Raw genomic sequence first — 16,610 nt, forward strand, 5'->3', positions numbered from 1 at the left:
TACATACTCCACAACAACAATTGGTTATGAAAGACTGCCACCCTTTATTAAAAAAAAAAAAAAACCAGGTACTGCAGTACTTAACTCGACCAACAGGTTTAATGTCAAAACAATCAGAATTCAGCATTGTAAAAAAATATACAACACTGTCCCTTACATTGCAGCTATGTGCAAATGGCAGTGTAAAACACAACTTAAATATGTATAACATCCAAAATAAATAACATAACATTAACAAACAGTTTAAACTGACCTTACTGACCTAGCTGCTGTATTTTTACATTATGCATTCGGCTATTGGGTTTTTTCCCTCTGAAATACTTCCACACCACTTACACGACTATTCCCCAGGTAGTTAACGTTCATACACGTGCGACTAGTTCTACTACTGTTGTTGTCACCTGACACACTGCGCCGCGCAACCGCGGCGCGGGACGTGCTACTATGAAGAAGTCAGAAAGATGTTACACATTCTTCTACAGTAGGTGGCAGTATGCACCTTAAAGTTGTTTGCGATCCACCAGTACACCGAGAGAAGAAGAAACAGAAGACGAAGAAGAAAAAGATGAAGACGACGAAGAAGAAGAACTATTATATAAACATTTAGGTGATGTTTCAGCAAGATTTCCCCATGGATTGTATCGGATAGGTATCGGATCATATTTTTTTCTCCCTTCCATTATCCGATCCAGCATTCTGGGCCAGTATCGACCTGATACCGATGCCAGGGATCGGATCGGGACATTGCTTAGCAGCCACCTAGCAATCAAGCCCAACACCCTGGTAACTGCCTAGAGATCCCCTTGCAACCACCCCAAAACACCCCAGCAACTGCCTAGCAAGTAGCAACCCTCCCAGAATATCATATCAACCGCCTACCAAGCATCCCAAACATCACAGCAACCACCTTGAAACCCTCTAGCAACTGCCCCAGGAACCATCTAGCAACCCCCCAAATACCATAGCAACCGCCTGGCAATGCCCTTGCAACTGCCTAGCAAACCCTTAGCAAGCACTCATAACAAGATAGAAACCACCTTGCAACCCCCTAGTAACCACCACAAACACTACAGCAACCAGCCAGAACACCCTAGCAACCAACAAGAACACCCTAACAACCGCCTAGCAACTCCCTAGCAACCATACCAAACACCCTAACAACTGTCTTGCAACAGGTTTCACAAGCAGCAACCACCTACTATCACCATAGCAAACGCAACGCCATACCATGACAGTTCAGCACATGGCAACACTTTCGGCACTTTCAGCAAGCACATTTAAAGTTTCTTCAGAAACATTAGCCATTTCTAGTTATTATTATTATTATTATTATTATTATTATTATTACTATTACTAATATTATTAATATTAATACTACTACAAGTGTCGATTGTTCTTTGACTGTGGTGCAATTTGGCTGTGGTTAAACTTTCAATTATGAAATACAAACGAAAATCCAAAAGTAAAATTTCTATATTTCACAAAAATGAAAAACAGCTCTATCAACAATGAAAAGAAGGAACGTTCACATAAATAGGTTATGTGTGCTTGAGCTGGACTTGAGTTGCACAAATAGGCACATACTGACGTTCCACGAAACATGCTAAATAAAGGAAACAACTATAATTGCCTTGTTTTATTCAATTACTTTTCTTAATTGAGCCACACTCTGTTGCATAGCTTTATAGCCCACAAAACAATGGAAAGGCAGGCTATTTCTCTAATCTGAATTTCAAAGTTATGCACTTTCCTATCTCCCAGGGCCAGCTGGAGGAGTAGCCTTGCCTTGGCGAAGTATTTTATCTCAAGGTTTAACCAGCATTCATATATAAATACACCAGAGATATTTATTGTTTGTTTAGTTCCTTACGAAACAGCCACCAGCTTTTCATTAGCCCCATTTCCACTACGGGCTTAACCTCGTGCTTGAGCTCTATTGGTTCCTGTTGTGCTTTCTTTGACTTTCCTGGGGCTTCAGGCGGGCTTACTTGAGAACTTTAGCCCTACCGTCAGCACTTTTAAAAAGGCAGGGCCATGGCAGTAAGCCCCAGGGCTTAGGGTGGAAGTACGTCATATGCATGAACTATGTTCCTTACATCTTGGTTACGTCATGCGAATTTCACCGTTTGTGAATGCCGCCATTTTAAACATTGCATCGCTAGCTACAAGCTAACGTTTGCTAGCTAGTTTGTGAATGTTTCTTGCAAATTTTTATAAAACAAAAAATGGAAAATCCCAAATCTAAACAATACTGGACGACAGAGGAGACCCAAGCGCTACTCGCAATATACTGTGACTCTGATATTCAGAAGCAGCTGGATGGCATCGTAAGAAATAATTTTCCCGCTTCTTCAGTGAATTTCATTTGTAAACCAACTGGACGATGCATATCGCCACCTACTGTGCTGGAGTGCGAAACGTGTGTGACGTAGTAGGGCTAGGGAAGTGGGAAAACAACACGAACTGAAGACCTCGTGCTTAGGTTCCAGATCTAAGTTCCAGCGCTTAAGTTCTAGGGCTTAAGTTCTGTAATGGAAAGCCAGCTATTGGCTCATTATACAGCACCCATCCCGATCATCCATGCACTGGTGCACCATACGCAAGGCATAACTGAGCACAAAGTAGGCTAAAGTAGACATATTAGGGGTGTATTAAAAATGCATTACTTTCTGAGTAAACAAGTGCTCCAAGTCTTGAGCTTTCAAGTCTCAAAGCAACCAAGTGGCAATTAAGCCTGAGTCTCACAACAGGCAAGTCCAAGTCCTCTTGCCAGTCCAGATATCCACAACTTGAGTCCGAAACTCAGGACGACAGGTTTGGTAACCCCTGACTGGTTAGAACATTAGCCAAGACACAAAACTGATGGACTAGTTCATCTGAACTGGGCTTCTTTGTGAATGTTATTCTATGTGCCACCAGGATTGTTATATCATATCCTGCATACTGGTACATGCCAATAATACTACTAAGTTATCTGGATATCATATCAATTTCTAGAAAAAAAGTTAATCCCCTTTCCAAAGATTATAATAACCATGTATTGTCTTTATTTCAAAAGTGTTCTGAATAAGGTTTCTGTTTGTCTAAGTGCAGTAGACTTTTTTTTTTGTTGACAAAATGAGCGCTCAGTTTGAGTTGAAGTATCTATCCATGCCTTACTTCAGAAAACCTTCCCCTAGGATTTCTGTTACAGATGGGGGGCGTTATCGTGTAACTTACCTATCTTCTGGTTGAAAATTTTGTCAAAAGTCAGATCATCTCTCTCTTCCAGGTACTTCTGCATCACACTGCGGATACTGTCGACACAGGGTGGGAGCAGAGTAGGAGCAGGGTAGGGGAGAGGGAAGAGACATATATTTAGTCATCTAAACACACACAATCAAAGAAAACAAAAGCTAGATCCCAGACGTTTAGACCTCACCACTTCCACCTCCATTTGTGCCCAAGTACACAAGTTTGGATCTCTCTTAGTCACCTGTCTCCTGACTATATCAAACTGTATGGTGCCTAGACAGATGCCTGCAGGTGTTAATGAGAGCAGGACTGGAGAGAATTAATCAATTTAAAGCCCTCAACTGGCCCACTAACGTGGCACCAGTGCCTTACTATCACCCACACACCCACTCACTTGCAAACACACACACACATACACACAGCCTGCTCTTAGTGACATTGGCGGAGTGACAACTAAATGGTTAAAAGTGTCGTTATACTTCACTAGAGTTGATGCTGACAATGCTCATTGCCACAAGTGCAACAAGTTTTTTGCATGTAGGGGCAGAAAGACAAACACTCTTTCAAAATATCTCACTAAAGTGCATCAAATACAGGAGGAGAAATGCAGCTTACGACTGCCTAGCTCGTAGTTCATCTCTCATCCCCCATCCACCTCAGGTATGTTATGTATGCTCGCAGCCTGGAGCCCACACAGAGTTAACTAAACTATACAAATATAGTTCATGATTAAAAACAATGTTAATTCTGGTCTTAATTTATTTTGTATTTTTCTCTTTAAAAACAACAACAAAAAGAACTGATAAGAATACCATTAGAGTACCAGTTCGATAAGCAGTAAGAGTACCAGTTCGATAAGCAGTATCGGTAAGAGTAGTAGTACCATTAAAATCTCAACAATACCCATCCCTAGTATCAGAGGAAAACAGCTTTTAAGCTATAAAATGCTACTATTACAGCAACAGTTGGACAGATTTGGAGCCAAACATCAAGAAAACTCACACTATTTGTTACATGAAACCCAGTTAGTAATAACAAAGATTCCTTCTAGACCCGTAAATCACGGACTGTTATTATGTAGATGCAAAAGTTCACCTGGCCAAGTGTAGAGATGTCTGAGTGGACATGAGTGACTTGAAGGAATGATGTTTAAATCAAAACCATAGCCACTGGAATCAAGGAAGCAAACACTTCATCCGGGTGGCGTGGCGGTCTATTCCGTTGCCTACCAACACGGGGATCGCTGGTTAAAATCCCTGTGTTTTCTCCAGTTGGTCGGATGCCCTTACAGACACAATTAGCCATGTCTGTGGGTGGGAAGCCGGATGTGGGTATGTGTCCTGGTCACTGCACTAGCGCCTCCTCTGGTTGGTCACGGTGCCTGTTCGGGGGGGGGGGACTGGGGGGAATAGCGTGATCCTCTCATGTGCTATGTCCCTCTTGTGAAACTCCTCACTGTCAGGTGAAAAGAAGCGGCTGGCGACTGCACATGTATTGGAGGAGGCATGTGGTAGTCTGCAGCCCTCCCTGGATCAGCAGAGGGGGTGGAGCAGCGACCAGGACAGCTCAGAAGAGTGGGGTAATTGGCTGGATACAATTGGTGGTTGCTATATTTCAGAAGTTGCTAGGTGATTGCTGTTGTGTTTGGGTTGGTGTCTAGGGGGATCTTAGGCAGTTACTAGGGTGTTGGAGTCGGTCACTGGGTGGCTCCTAAGCAGGTGCTAAGGTATTTGGGTTGGTTCTTAGGGGATTGATAGGTGGTTGCTAGGGTGTTTGGGGCTTACTGAGCAGTTACTGTGGTATTTGGGGCAGTTATCAGGCTTTTCTGGTTGGTTGGTGGGCAGTTTCTAAGACCTACCTACCTACCTACAAAGCTACCTACCTAGTACATACCTACCTACCTGTCTGCCTGCCTGCCTGTCTGTCTTTCTGTCTGGCAGTCTGTCTGTCTGAGTTTGTGTGTGTGTGTGTGTGTGGGGGGGGGTTGTGCTTGTGTGTGCATGTGTGTGGTTTTCTTGTGTCTATCTATCTATCTATCTATCTATCTATCTGTCTGTCTGTCTGTCTGTCTGTCTGTCTGTCTGTCTGTCTGTCTGTCTGTCTGTCTGTCTGTCTGTCTGTCTCTCTATCTCTCTATCTATCTATCTATCTATCTATCTATCTATCTATCTATGTATCTGTCTTGTATGTCTGCCTGCCTACCCGCCTGCCTGCCTATTTGGCCTTCCTGTCTGTCTGTCTGTCTGTCTGTCTGTCTGTCTGTCTGTCTGTCTATCTATCTATCTATCTATCTATCTATGTATGTATCTGTCTTGTATGTCTGCCTGCCTACCCGCCTGCCTGCCTATTTGGCCTTCCTGTCTGTCTGTCTGTCTGTCTGTCTGTCTGTCTGTCTGTCTGTCTGTCTGTCTGTCTGTCTGTCTGTCTGTCTGTCTGTCTGTCTGTCTGTCTGTCTGTCTGTCTGTCTATCTATCTATCTGTCTTGTCTGTCTGCCTGCCTACCCGCCTGCCTGCCTATTTGGCCTTCCTGTCTGTTTGTCTGTCTGTCTGTCTATCTATCTATCTCAGACATTATGACTCAGCACTAGGGGACTGTCCCTCTCCCCTCCCCCCCCCGTGTGTGTCACCATGGCAATGTGGCAGTTGGAATTCAAACGGTCTGACAGTTATTTCTGAAAGTTTCTCTGTGTTAACCCATTTTCTATAGACGGTCAGCCACCGAACAAACGCTTATATCTCAAAAACAACCTTTAGGCCCGTTATTTTTTTCTTTGTGAGTGGCTTGATAAATTTTCCTACGTTTTTATGTTTTTTGTATGTGTGTGAAATAATAACGTAAGCAGCGGAGTTAAAAAAATTCTCGTTGTAAAAGTGAAGATCTGTCCAAATTTTTATAATAATAAAAATCATAATAAGATGTTCAACAACAATAAGTGAGCAGTTCCCCAGCTCACTTAACTAGACAATTACCATGGAAATTGTGAAAAGTCAGCAGTGTTTTTTTGCACCATTCATACGGTGCAGAGGAAGAGATGGGGCCAATTACAATAATTAAAATACGGGCCGAGCTGTTAGTGTTGTGTATTTATCTAGAAATGGCTAGTTTCTGAAGAAACTTTAAATGTGCTTGCCTAAAGAGCCAAAAGTTTGGCCATGAGCTGAACTACCACTCCCTTTCTTATACCAATTGTAGGTGGTGGTGTGTTTGGTTTGTAGCGGTTTGTTAAATGGTTGCTTTGGTCTTCAGAGTGGTTGCTAGGATGTTGCTATGGTGTTCACAGTGGCTGCTGAGGGGTTGCTATGTGGTTGCTAGGTCATGTGGGGTGGTTGCTAGGGTGTTACTATGCGGTTGCTATTGTTTTCATGATGGTTGGTAGGATGTAACTAAGCGGTTGCTACGGTGTTCTGGCTGGTTGTTAGTGTGTTGGCTGGGTGATTGCTATGGTGTTCTGAATGGTTGCTGAGGGGTTGCAAGGTGGTTACTATGGTGTTTGAGGTGGTTGATAAGGGGTCTCTAGGAGGTTGCTAGGGGGTTGCTATGGTATTTGAGGGGGTTGCTAGGCAGTTGCTTTAATATTTGGGGTGGTTGCTAGGGTGTTTGGGATGGCCAGCCCTGTTGGTAGTCCTTCCAGCCGATGTGCCTCTCCCGCTCCTGTCGACAGAGTAAGTCAACGCACACTACTGATAGGACACTCCTTTACCCACAATATCAGCTTAGCTTTACCAGCCTTGGTTCACTGTTCACCCGCGGCGAGAGTCCCCAACATACAGCATAATCTTAGGGTGCTGGCATCATGGAGGGACACTCCATGGAGGGACACTTTTGGTGTCTCTGGCTTAGCTCTCTCTTAGCTTAAGTCCTACTTATCTGGGAGAGGACATTGCTATTACATTGTATATTATATTTCTATAATATTACATCAAAATTCTCTGACATCGAATATGGCGTAAGTCAGGGCTCAGTTCTTGGCCCTTAACTTTTCTCTCTTTATATTTCACCTCTTGGCCAAATTATACGCAGTCATGGAATAAACTTCCATTGCTATGCGGATGATACTTCGCTGTATGTGCCTATAAGGGCTGATAATCATACTCAAATGACTAAATCAGAGGCCTGCTTAGCTGCTGTGAAAAACTGGATGATACTAAATTTCCTGCTTTTAAATCTGAATGAAACTGAGATGCTGGTCGTTGGCCCTGCTAGCCACAATCAATAACAATCGACAACTCTGTGGTTTCACAAAGTGTAGCAGCCAAAAATCTTGGTGTTACACGTTTGATCCCAGTCTTTCCTTTGATAAGCACATTAAAGAAATCACCAAGACTGCCTTTTTTCACTTACATAACATAGCTAAAACTCTGCCTTTTCTCTCCATGGCTGATGCAGAGACTCTAATACATGCATTTGTTTCATCCAGACTTGATTACTGTATGTTCTGTTCCCAGGTCTGCCACATTCTGGTACTAAAAGTCTTCAGATGGTTCAGAATGCTGCTGCTAGAATCCTAACCAATTGTTGCCTCCCTTCATTGGCTTCCTATCCATGTTAGATCAGAATACAAGGTGCTTCTGCTGACTTATAAAACCCTAAATGGGCTTGGCCCATCCTACCTGTCTGATCTCCTTAAATCATACATTCTGTCTTGAGCTCTTCGCTCCCAAAATACAGGGCTCCTGTGTGTACCCAAAGTTAAGAAGAAATCAGCTGGTGGCAGCAGGGCCTTTTCCTATCGGGCTCCATTCTTGTGGAAGACAGAGTCTGTTGAGTTCTTTAAATCCAAACTTAAGACTCATCTTTTTGCCTTAGCGTACAATTAGTTGCCTTTAAGTTGAGTGCTTCACAACCTGTACTGCATGGCGGGTCAGTTTCTGTCTCAATGACTTTACCAAACACTGTTCTGCTGATGAGATCATAGAGTATAGATTATAGAGTATAGATTATTGACTATTTCAAACTGTTCTCTTCTCTCACGTCTTTTCTCTCTCTGAATGATGTCTTCTCCTGTCTCTTCTTCTGTGTGTGCGAATGGTGTGATGTGAGTCTCCCCTGTGTGCATGTGTAGTCAGTTCTCCCCCTAGTTTCCATGGTCATGGTGGTCACCACCTGGACACTAACTGGCATCCCCCTTATTCCATTTCTTAAAAATCCATATAATTTTGTTATCCTGTTTCAATGTTATATCCTTCTCTCACTCTGATGTGTGGCTAATTTATTTATTTATTTATTGGTTTCTTCTCCCATGTATGTGAATGTTGTGATGTGAGTATCCCCTCTGTGCATGTGTAGTCTGTCCTCCTGTCAGGTCTACATGGTGATGGTGGTCACATGGCTCAGGCCCTAGGCTGTTCCGATGGCATCTGGACACTGCTTGGCATCCTCCTCATCATATTCTTCATATATTTCATAATTCCATATAATTGTGTTATCCTCTTTCAATGTTGTATTCTGTAAATTGTGTAAACACAACATCATTGCACATTTGTAAATCTTGGGAGAGAGAGATCCCTCCTCTGTTGCTCTCCCTGAGGTTTCCTCGTAGTTGTGCTTTCATTTTAAAGGTTTTTAGGGAGTTGTTCCTTATGCAATGCAAGGGTCTAAGGACAGGATGTGTTGCTGTTACGCCCACTGAGGCAAATTAGTAGTGAGACCTAACCAGCAACCCAGACAGATAGAAATGGGTGCCTTTTATACTGTGTCATTGGTATACTAAATTGGATGCTTCAATTAACAGGTGCTCTCAAAATATTACCATGTACTACCATAGACCATCTATGTAGAATATAATTTAACACAATCTGTACAATTATCTATTTACTGTTATTTGCCCCCCAAAATAAACACAAAACATCCACCCAACCATTATCCAAAGCGCTTATCCAACTTAGGGTCGTGGGATGCTGGAGCCTATCGCAGCATGACAAGACATATACATGTACAACACACTACCAAACCCCCCGCTCTCCTATCCTATCCTATCCTATCACTTGGTCCCTCTCAGAACATTTATGTCGGTGTTCGTACCCCGGGGGGGCTCTTTTGGTTGAACACCCTGCAGCAGACACAAGACAGGTATGTTTATTCAAAAACATAAACACTGTTTGCTAAACTAACGCACCAGCACACACTTTGTACCATGATAAAGTAACACACAGAAGTTGCCGCAAAAGACTCAGCTGAACTTAGTTTTAACCGCTGTTCATCACTTATGAACAAACGTATGCAAATCAGTATTGTTGAAGCCTAGTCTTACTGCATTCTCTTTCAGGCGGAGCCAAGTACCCACTACAGCAGCTGCCAGAGGACAACACAATCAACCATGGTTTAAAATGTTCAAGAAGTATTCAATAAATAGAGTCAATTAATATTTTATACAATGTGCAAATATGCAATGTGCAAAATGTCCTATGCAAATCCTGCTAATAAAGCGCAAATATCATTACCAAAGCCCAAAGTGCCATTATTAAAGTGCATAGTTAAGTTGTTTGTTAAAAGTGCAATTAATGCAAAACCCCAGTTGTGCAATATTTACCAGGCCAAAATCGTCAGTCACTAGTAATGAAGCGCCCTTCATTACAAGAGGAATGTTTCGTGGTTGCTGGGGTGTTTGGGGTGGTTTCTAGGGGCTTGCTAGGCAGTTGCTATGGTATTTGCAGTAGTTGCTAGGTGGTTTCTAGGATGTTCTGAGTGGTTGCTGGGGTGTTATCTATCGATCTGTCTGTCCGTCTGTCTATCTACATCTCTCTGTCAATCAATCAATCAATCAGTCAGTCAATCAACCAGTCAGTCAATCAATCAGCCAGCCAGTCAATCAATCAATCAATCTACCTATCTTTGCATCAGTCCATCTGTCTATCTTTCTACCCAGCTATCTGTGTGTGTGTGTGTGTGTGTGTGTGTGTGTGTGTGTGTGTGTGTGTGTGTGTGTGTGTGTGTGTGTGTGTGTGTGTGTGTGTGTGTTGCTATCAGCTTGAGTTTTCTACCCATGGAGTCTATAAACAGCCTCTGGAGGCCATTACAGAGGAAATAAAGCGAGGACCGGCCTACTCTGTAAACCTTTTTACAGAGTGAGGACATTTAGGCCGGTCCTCGCTTTATTTCCTCTGTAATGGCCTCCAGAGGCTGTTTATAGACTTCTCTCAAATGTTCAGACAGGTCCTCAGAAAAGTGCTAAAATGAGTTCCCACACCATGTGTCAAGTGTGTCAATCCCAGTTACACACACTTTTGCTCTACAGCGCCCTCTACACAACTTTTGGTGGCTTGTTGTGATTGGTGCGCTCAGGCTGGCTCACAAGCTTTGTTCTGATTGGTCGGCTCAGGCTGGCTCAGAAGCTTTGTTCTGATTGGTTGGCTCAGGCTGGCTCAGAAGCCTTGTTCTGATTGGTCCGCTCAGGCTGGCTCAGAAGCTTTGTTCTGATTGGTCGGCTCAGGCTGGCTCAGAAGCTTTGTTCTGATTGGTCCGCTCAGGCTGGCTCAGAAGCTTTGTTCCGACTGGTCCCAGCAGTCATGTGGTGCAGCATGCTGCGTTTAACAAAGCGTGGGAGCTGTGAACGTTTGACCTCTGTGCTACTGGAGAACAAGCTGACCAGAGTGAACTGAACAGCAATCAAAATGTATTTTGAGCAGCCTCACATTTACAACACAGATGCTTTCATCAACTTTATGCTTATTATAACACTGCAACACAAAAGCTTGTTCTGATTCCAACCAGCATGAATGAAGGCTGTAAAGTTTAAAAGCTGAGTTACTTTAAGAGATTGAGCGTAATCAGTGTTGAGTGCAGGAACAGTGCAGATTAATAAAAATGGGTAAAAATGCACAAGAGTTAGCCGAGAGGGCTGTTTTTCATCTCCAGTTCCTGGAGTCATCTTGCTCTACCTACCACATGCTGCCTCACAGAGGCGCTGGTTTATCTGATGTCTGCAGTGTGAAGAGTGGAACTACATGTCTTTTTTTCATAGGCCAATATGATGTTGTTCTTCTACACCTCCACAACTTCAGTTGGTGGAATAAGAGACATTATGAGTGATGCACCCACTTGTACAGTGTTAATGAACATGTACTGATAATGATAATACGACACAAAGCTAACACCTGCTGCCCATATGTGGCTTTTCCCTACCTGTTGAAAAATTTTTTTTTTGTTCATGGGGACTTACAACAGAATTTAAAAAGTATGAGAATATTTCTGTCGTATTCCTTTCCTAACACTTATAGAAAATACCTTTGCCTCAGTTGTTGGTGGTCCCTGCTCACACGATATACATGCATGGAGAGAGAGAGAGAGAGAGAGAGAGAGCACTGTGGCATGACACACAGAGCTGACACAGCATAGTGAAGACAAATACTGTATTGCTACTTCATCCATACATCCATTATCCAAACCCTGCTCACAAGGTCACGGGGATACTGGAGCCTATCCCGGCAGTCATTGGGCGGCAGGCGAGGAGACACCCTGGACAGGCCGCCAGGCCATCACAGGGTCCACACACACATTCACACCTAGGGACAGTTTAGTATGGCCTATTCACCTGACCTACATGTCTTTTGACTGTGGGAGGAAACCGGAGCACCCCGAGGAAACCCACACAGACACGGGGAGAACATGCAAACTCCACACAGAGGACGACCCGGGACGACCCCCAAGCTCAAACCCAGGACCTTCTTACTGTGAGGTGACCATGCTAACCACTGCACCACCATGCCGCCTGTATTGCTACTGTGTGTAAAAAATAAATATCATGATCGTCTAGTAATTGATGTCAGTTAACACACGTATAAAATGCATGCTGAAATATGCAGCTTCACTTCACCCAGCACCCACAGGGCAGGTATACAGTACAGTGGTGCAGCGCAATGTCTCCATGGATCTGATGGTCAGGGGCTACCGGAGACCTTACCAGGGACACATTAACTGTGATGAAGCACTCCAAGCAGTTCAAAGACGCATCAGCAAATAAAGAACGCTATAAAAATCAATACCATATGTTTTGTGTTGTTGCTGCCTACTAAACATCAACAGCAATGTAACATGGGTAATATACAACTCCAACCTATAACAGTGAGGATGTGTTGAAGAATAGTGTGGAAAAATTAAAAAAGGAGACAAAATTTCCAAGTTCCACTAAGGTGGGTGAAACGTTAAGCTGTTAAGTTAAGCTGTTAAGTTAAGCTGTTAAGCTTTTAGACCAAGCGTTCATGGGTCAATCTCACCAGCTCCACTCCGCTGTCCTGTCAGCCTTCAGCTGTCCAACTACCCTTTCCCTCCACCACTAGCACCGAGGTCCCTACCACCGCAGGTATGGCAGCTTACAAGGATGACCTCATCGTCGAAAGCTGACAATCTATGTTGGAGGATGACTCAACGGTCAACCTGAAATCCTTGTGATTGGCGATACCATCTCCAAGTTCGCTGAGCTCCCTGGTGGCATAACTTATGTTTCTCTGGACGTAAAGTTTACAACGTCTCTATACACATTCTAGTCATAGTTGATTGCCATCCATCTGTCCACACTGTTAATGATAACAGTGTGGACAGATGACACCAATGACATCATGTCAAGGCAATCATTAAAGCTACAGTCTGACTTTGAGTCCCTCACTCTAACTTTAGAGAGCCTGGGCAAAAACTGTATCCTGTCTGGCCCCATTCCATTCCTAGGTAAGGGTTCAGAGCACTTAAGCCACCTCTTCAGTCTGCACTGCTAGTTGACGAATTTCTATACTGCTACAGGCCATGGTTTCATCAACAACTTTGACTCATTCTAGCATAGGAGGGACTTTTAAAAAAAGACGGTATTCACCCAAATGGTGATGGGGTTAAGCAACTGACATATAACCTTATCCATTGTATAGCTTTTTCAGCCTGACGTTTAGCTGCATGCAGAGATCATGCGTCAACCTCCGTGTCTATCATGTGTCCCTTTAGCTCTCCCTCTGACAGGATACAGCCCTCCATTTCTCTGGCTGAGCCTGGTCCTCTTTCAGTCCATCGTGTCTGCCATTATTAACAAGAGACCACCAAAACGTGTCAAATGCTGTCAGTCTGCTCTTAATACAAACAACCTTCCTCAGATCTCCATCGAGAGTTCACTCTCAGTCAAGCCTTTCATTCCAACAGTGTTTGTGTTGTGTAACATAATCACTGTTAAACAAGACTGATATTCTTAAATATCTCATTTAATCTCACAAACTGGATTTTTTTTTACTTTTAACTGAGACCTGGCTTAAAACCAGGGACTGCTGCCCTCTAATAGAGCTCTGTCCTCCCAATTACCAGACTCTCAATCTCCCTAGGCTCACTGGTCATGGTAGGGGTATTACAATTGTTTTCAAGAATAATTTTATTTGTGATCGGGTTACATGGGGTATGTTCAATGGCTTTGAATTACTTTCTTTTAAAATTAATTGTGAAATCCCAGTACGTTGGTTGGTTGTCTATGGACCACCCAAACCTAACAATTCTTTTTTAAATGAACTCTCTGAACTGTTAACTTCGGTGGTTCTATAATGTGATAGTTATTATGGCTGGCGATTTTAATGTGCAAATTGACAACCTCTCAGATTCCCTTGCAATCAAATTTTTAAATATTACCAACTGTTTTAATTTTGTTCAAAATGTGTCTGGCTCTAAGCATGACCACAGTCACACTCTTGACTGTTTTTACCCTTGCTCTGACCTTGAACTCTCTTTCCATGTTTGATTTTGTCTTTGACCACAAATGCATTGTTTTTACACCGTGCTTCAGTCTCATGCTCAACCACAGAAGTGCACAGTACACTCTCGCTTCTTCAATGCCAATTCTGCAGCTAATTTTTCATCCTATTTTTCTGATTCCTATACCCCCCACCTGACTCCTTCAATGTTATAACCTGGTTCAATGATCAGTGTGCTTCTGTGCTAGATACCGCAGCTCCCTACACTACCAGGTTGTTTTCGTCAGCTAACTCTTTCCTCTGGATTAACGACAACATTCATCATCTAAAAAGGGAAGTCTGAAGAGTGGAGCATAGGTGGAAGAAATCCAAATTCAGGGCCCATCTCCTCCGTCTGAAAGAACTGCTGTCCATGCTCAACTAAAACATCAGAGGCGAGAGTTGCCTACTTTGCAGGCCTAATTAGTGACAATAAACACAATCCGAGGTTCCTGTTTAAAGCCATTGACTGGCTTGTAAACCCTGCTCATCCTACTGTATCTGCCTCCTCCCCAGTAGGCTGTGACATTTTTTGTCTTCCTTTGTTGACAAAATCAATAACACTCATTCTAATGTTAACATTGCTAATATTTCCTCTGCCCTGCTCTTTTGTATGATTTCTCCCTGATCTCTCTGTACAATCACATTGACACTGTATGGTGTATTGACACTCTTGCTTGTAAAGCCCACTGAGGCGAATTTGTAATTTGTGATATTGGGCAATACAAATAAAATTGACTTGACTTGACTGTATCTCATATGCGACTGTCCTATTGTCCTTTAGATGTAATCCACCCCTCCCCCCAATTCCTTAGAGATGTCCTGCCAACCCTGGGCCCAATTCTGCTCTCCATGATTAATCTGTCTCTCACCTCTGGCTGTATTCCTGATGGTTTTAAGATGGTGAACGTCCAACCTATTAAAAAAAAAAAATCTGCCCTTGATCCAACCCTACCAAATAGCTAAAAAAACTATTTCAAAACTACCATTCATCGCCAAAATTCTTGAAAAAAATGTTGCACAGCAGCTCCTTGAGGTCATTGAAGGACACAATATTTTCAATAAATTCCAATCTTGCTTTCACCACCAACATAGCACAGAAACAGCACTACTAAAAATGATAAATGACATCCTCATGCAAGCTGACAATGGCAAACATTCTATTCTGGTCCTGCTTGACTAACAGCTCCTTCTGATACGACTGATCACTCCATCTCGGTTGAACATTTAAATAAGTGGGTTGGTATCTTGGGCTCTGCTCTCAGTTGGCTCTCATCCTATCTCTCTAACAGGAAGTTTCAGGTTGTCATGGACAACTTTATTTTCTCAATTGCCCCTATACTCTGTGGAGTTCCACAGGGTTCAATCCTTGGTCGCATCCTTTTCTCAATCTACATGTTACCTCTATCTATATTATCTGGTTAGCCGATTCAATTGCAGCTCTCACCACTGCTACGCTGATGACATACAGCTGTATTTATCAGTTAAGCCAAATGACATGGGCAATATTGGTACCCTTCATGACTGCGTGGCTGCTATTAAGGAATTGATGTCACTCAGTTTCCTTCACCTCAATTCAGACAAAACTGAGGTTCTCCTTATTGGTCCTAATAACTTTGTCTCAGAAGTGAAACCTGGTATCAGCCCTCTGGCCAACAATGTTAAACTCTTCTCAAGAAATCTGGGTGTACTCTTTGACCAATATCTGAATTCTGACCCACACATAAACAAGCTGGCGCAAACCTGCTTTTTCCAGCTCCGGAACACCACCAAAAAAAAAAAAAAAAAAAAAAAGAAGAAGAAAAAAAATCAATGCTATCAACCAGAAATCTAGAATTACTAATCCATACCCTAATTTTTTCACCCTTGATTACTGCCATGCTCTTGTCCCGTCTCAACCAAGCAGCCATGTCCTAACCTGCAAATGTTGCAAAACACTGCAGCCAAGCTGCTAACGAATACCAATCTTAGATCCTTGCATCTTTTCATTGGTGTGAATGCTGGATAATAATAAATAAGAAGATGTACCATAATAGTAAGTGACCTGCTCCACCACTAACTTAAGAAACAACATAAAAACATAATAAAAAAACAACATAATGTGTAAAATAACAAATCAAATATGCGGATCATAAATAAGACTTTCATACCGGATCGGTAGGGTGCCGGTGGAAACTATGCTACTGTTGGGCAAAGGAGAAGGAGGGGGGAAGGAATGTCCAGAGGCAGCTAGAGAGGAGGAAGGGTAGGCATGTGGAGGTGAGAGTCGGAACTTTGAATGTTGGCACTATGACTGGTAAAGGGAGAGAGCTGGCTGATATGATGGGGGAAAAAAAGATAGGCATACTCTGTGTGCAAGAGACCAGGTGGAAGGGGAGTAGGGCCAGGAGTATCGGAGGTGGGTTCAAACTCTTCTACCATGGTGCGAATGGGAGGAGAAATGGGGTAGGGGTAATTCTGAAGGAAGAGTATGTCAAGAGCGTGCTGGAGGTGAAGAGAGTGTCAGACAAAGTGATGAGTATGAAGCTGGAAATTGAAGGTTTATTGCTAAATGTTATCAGCGCATATGCCCCGCAAGTTGGGTGTGAGATGGACAAGAAAGAAGAATTCTGGAGTGAGTTGGACGACATGGTGGAGAGGGTATCCAAGGAGGAGAGAGTGGTGATTGGAGCGGACTTCAA

At 43.0% G+C, this 16,610-nt stretch overlaps 1 protein-coding gene across 1 annotated transcript in view; it reads right to left on the minus strand.

Annotated features, from left to right (window-relative positions):
• Window positions 1-16,610, minus strand: part of grk3 (G protein-coupled receptor kinase 3) — a 160,212-nt gene that overhangs the window by 97,967 nt on the left and 45,635 nt on the right. The window contains exon 2 of the mRNA XM_056290885.1: window positions 3,220-3,296. Coding sequence (XP_056146860.1) covers window positions 3,220-3,296 — 77 coding nt within the window. The remainder of the gene's footprint in view (window positions 1-3,219; window positions 3,297-16,610) is intronic.

This window comes from Lampris incognitus, chromosome 12 (genome assembly GCF_029633865.1).
Source record: "Lampris incognitus isolate fLamInc1 chromosome 12, fLamInc1.hap2, whole genome shotgun sequence".
Lineage (NCBI taxonomy): Eukaryota > Metazoa > Chordata > Actinopteri > Lampriformes > Lampridae > Lampris > Lampris incognitus.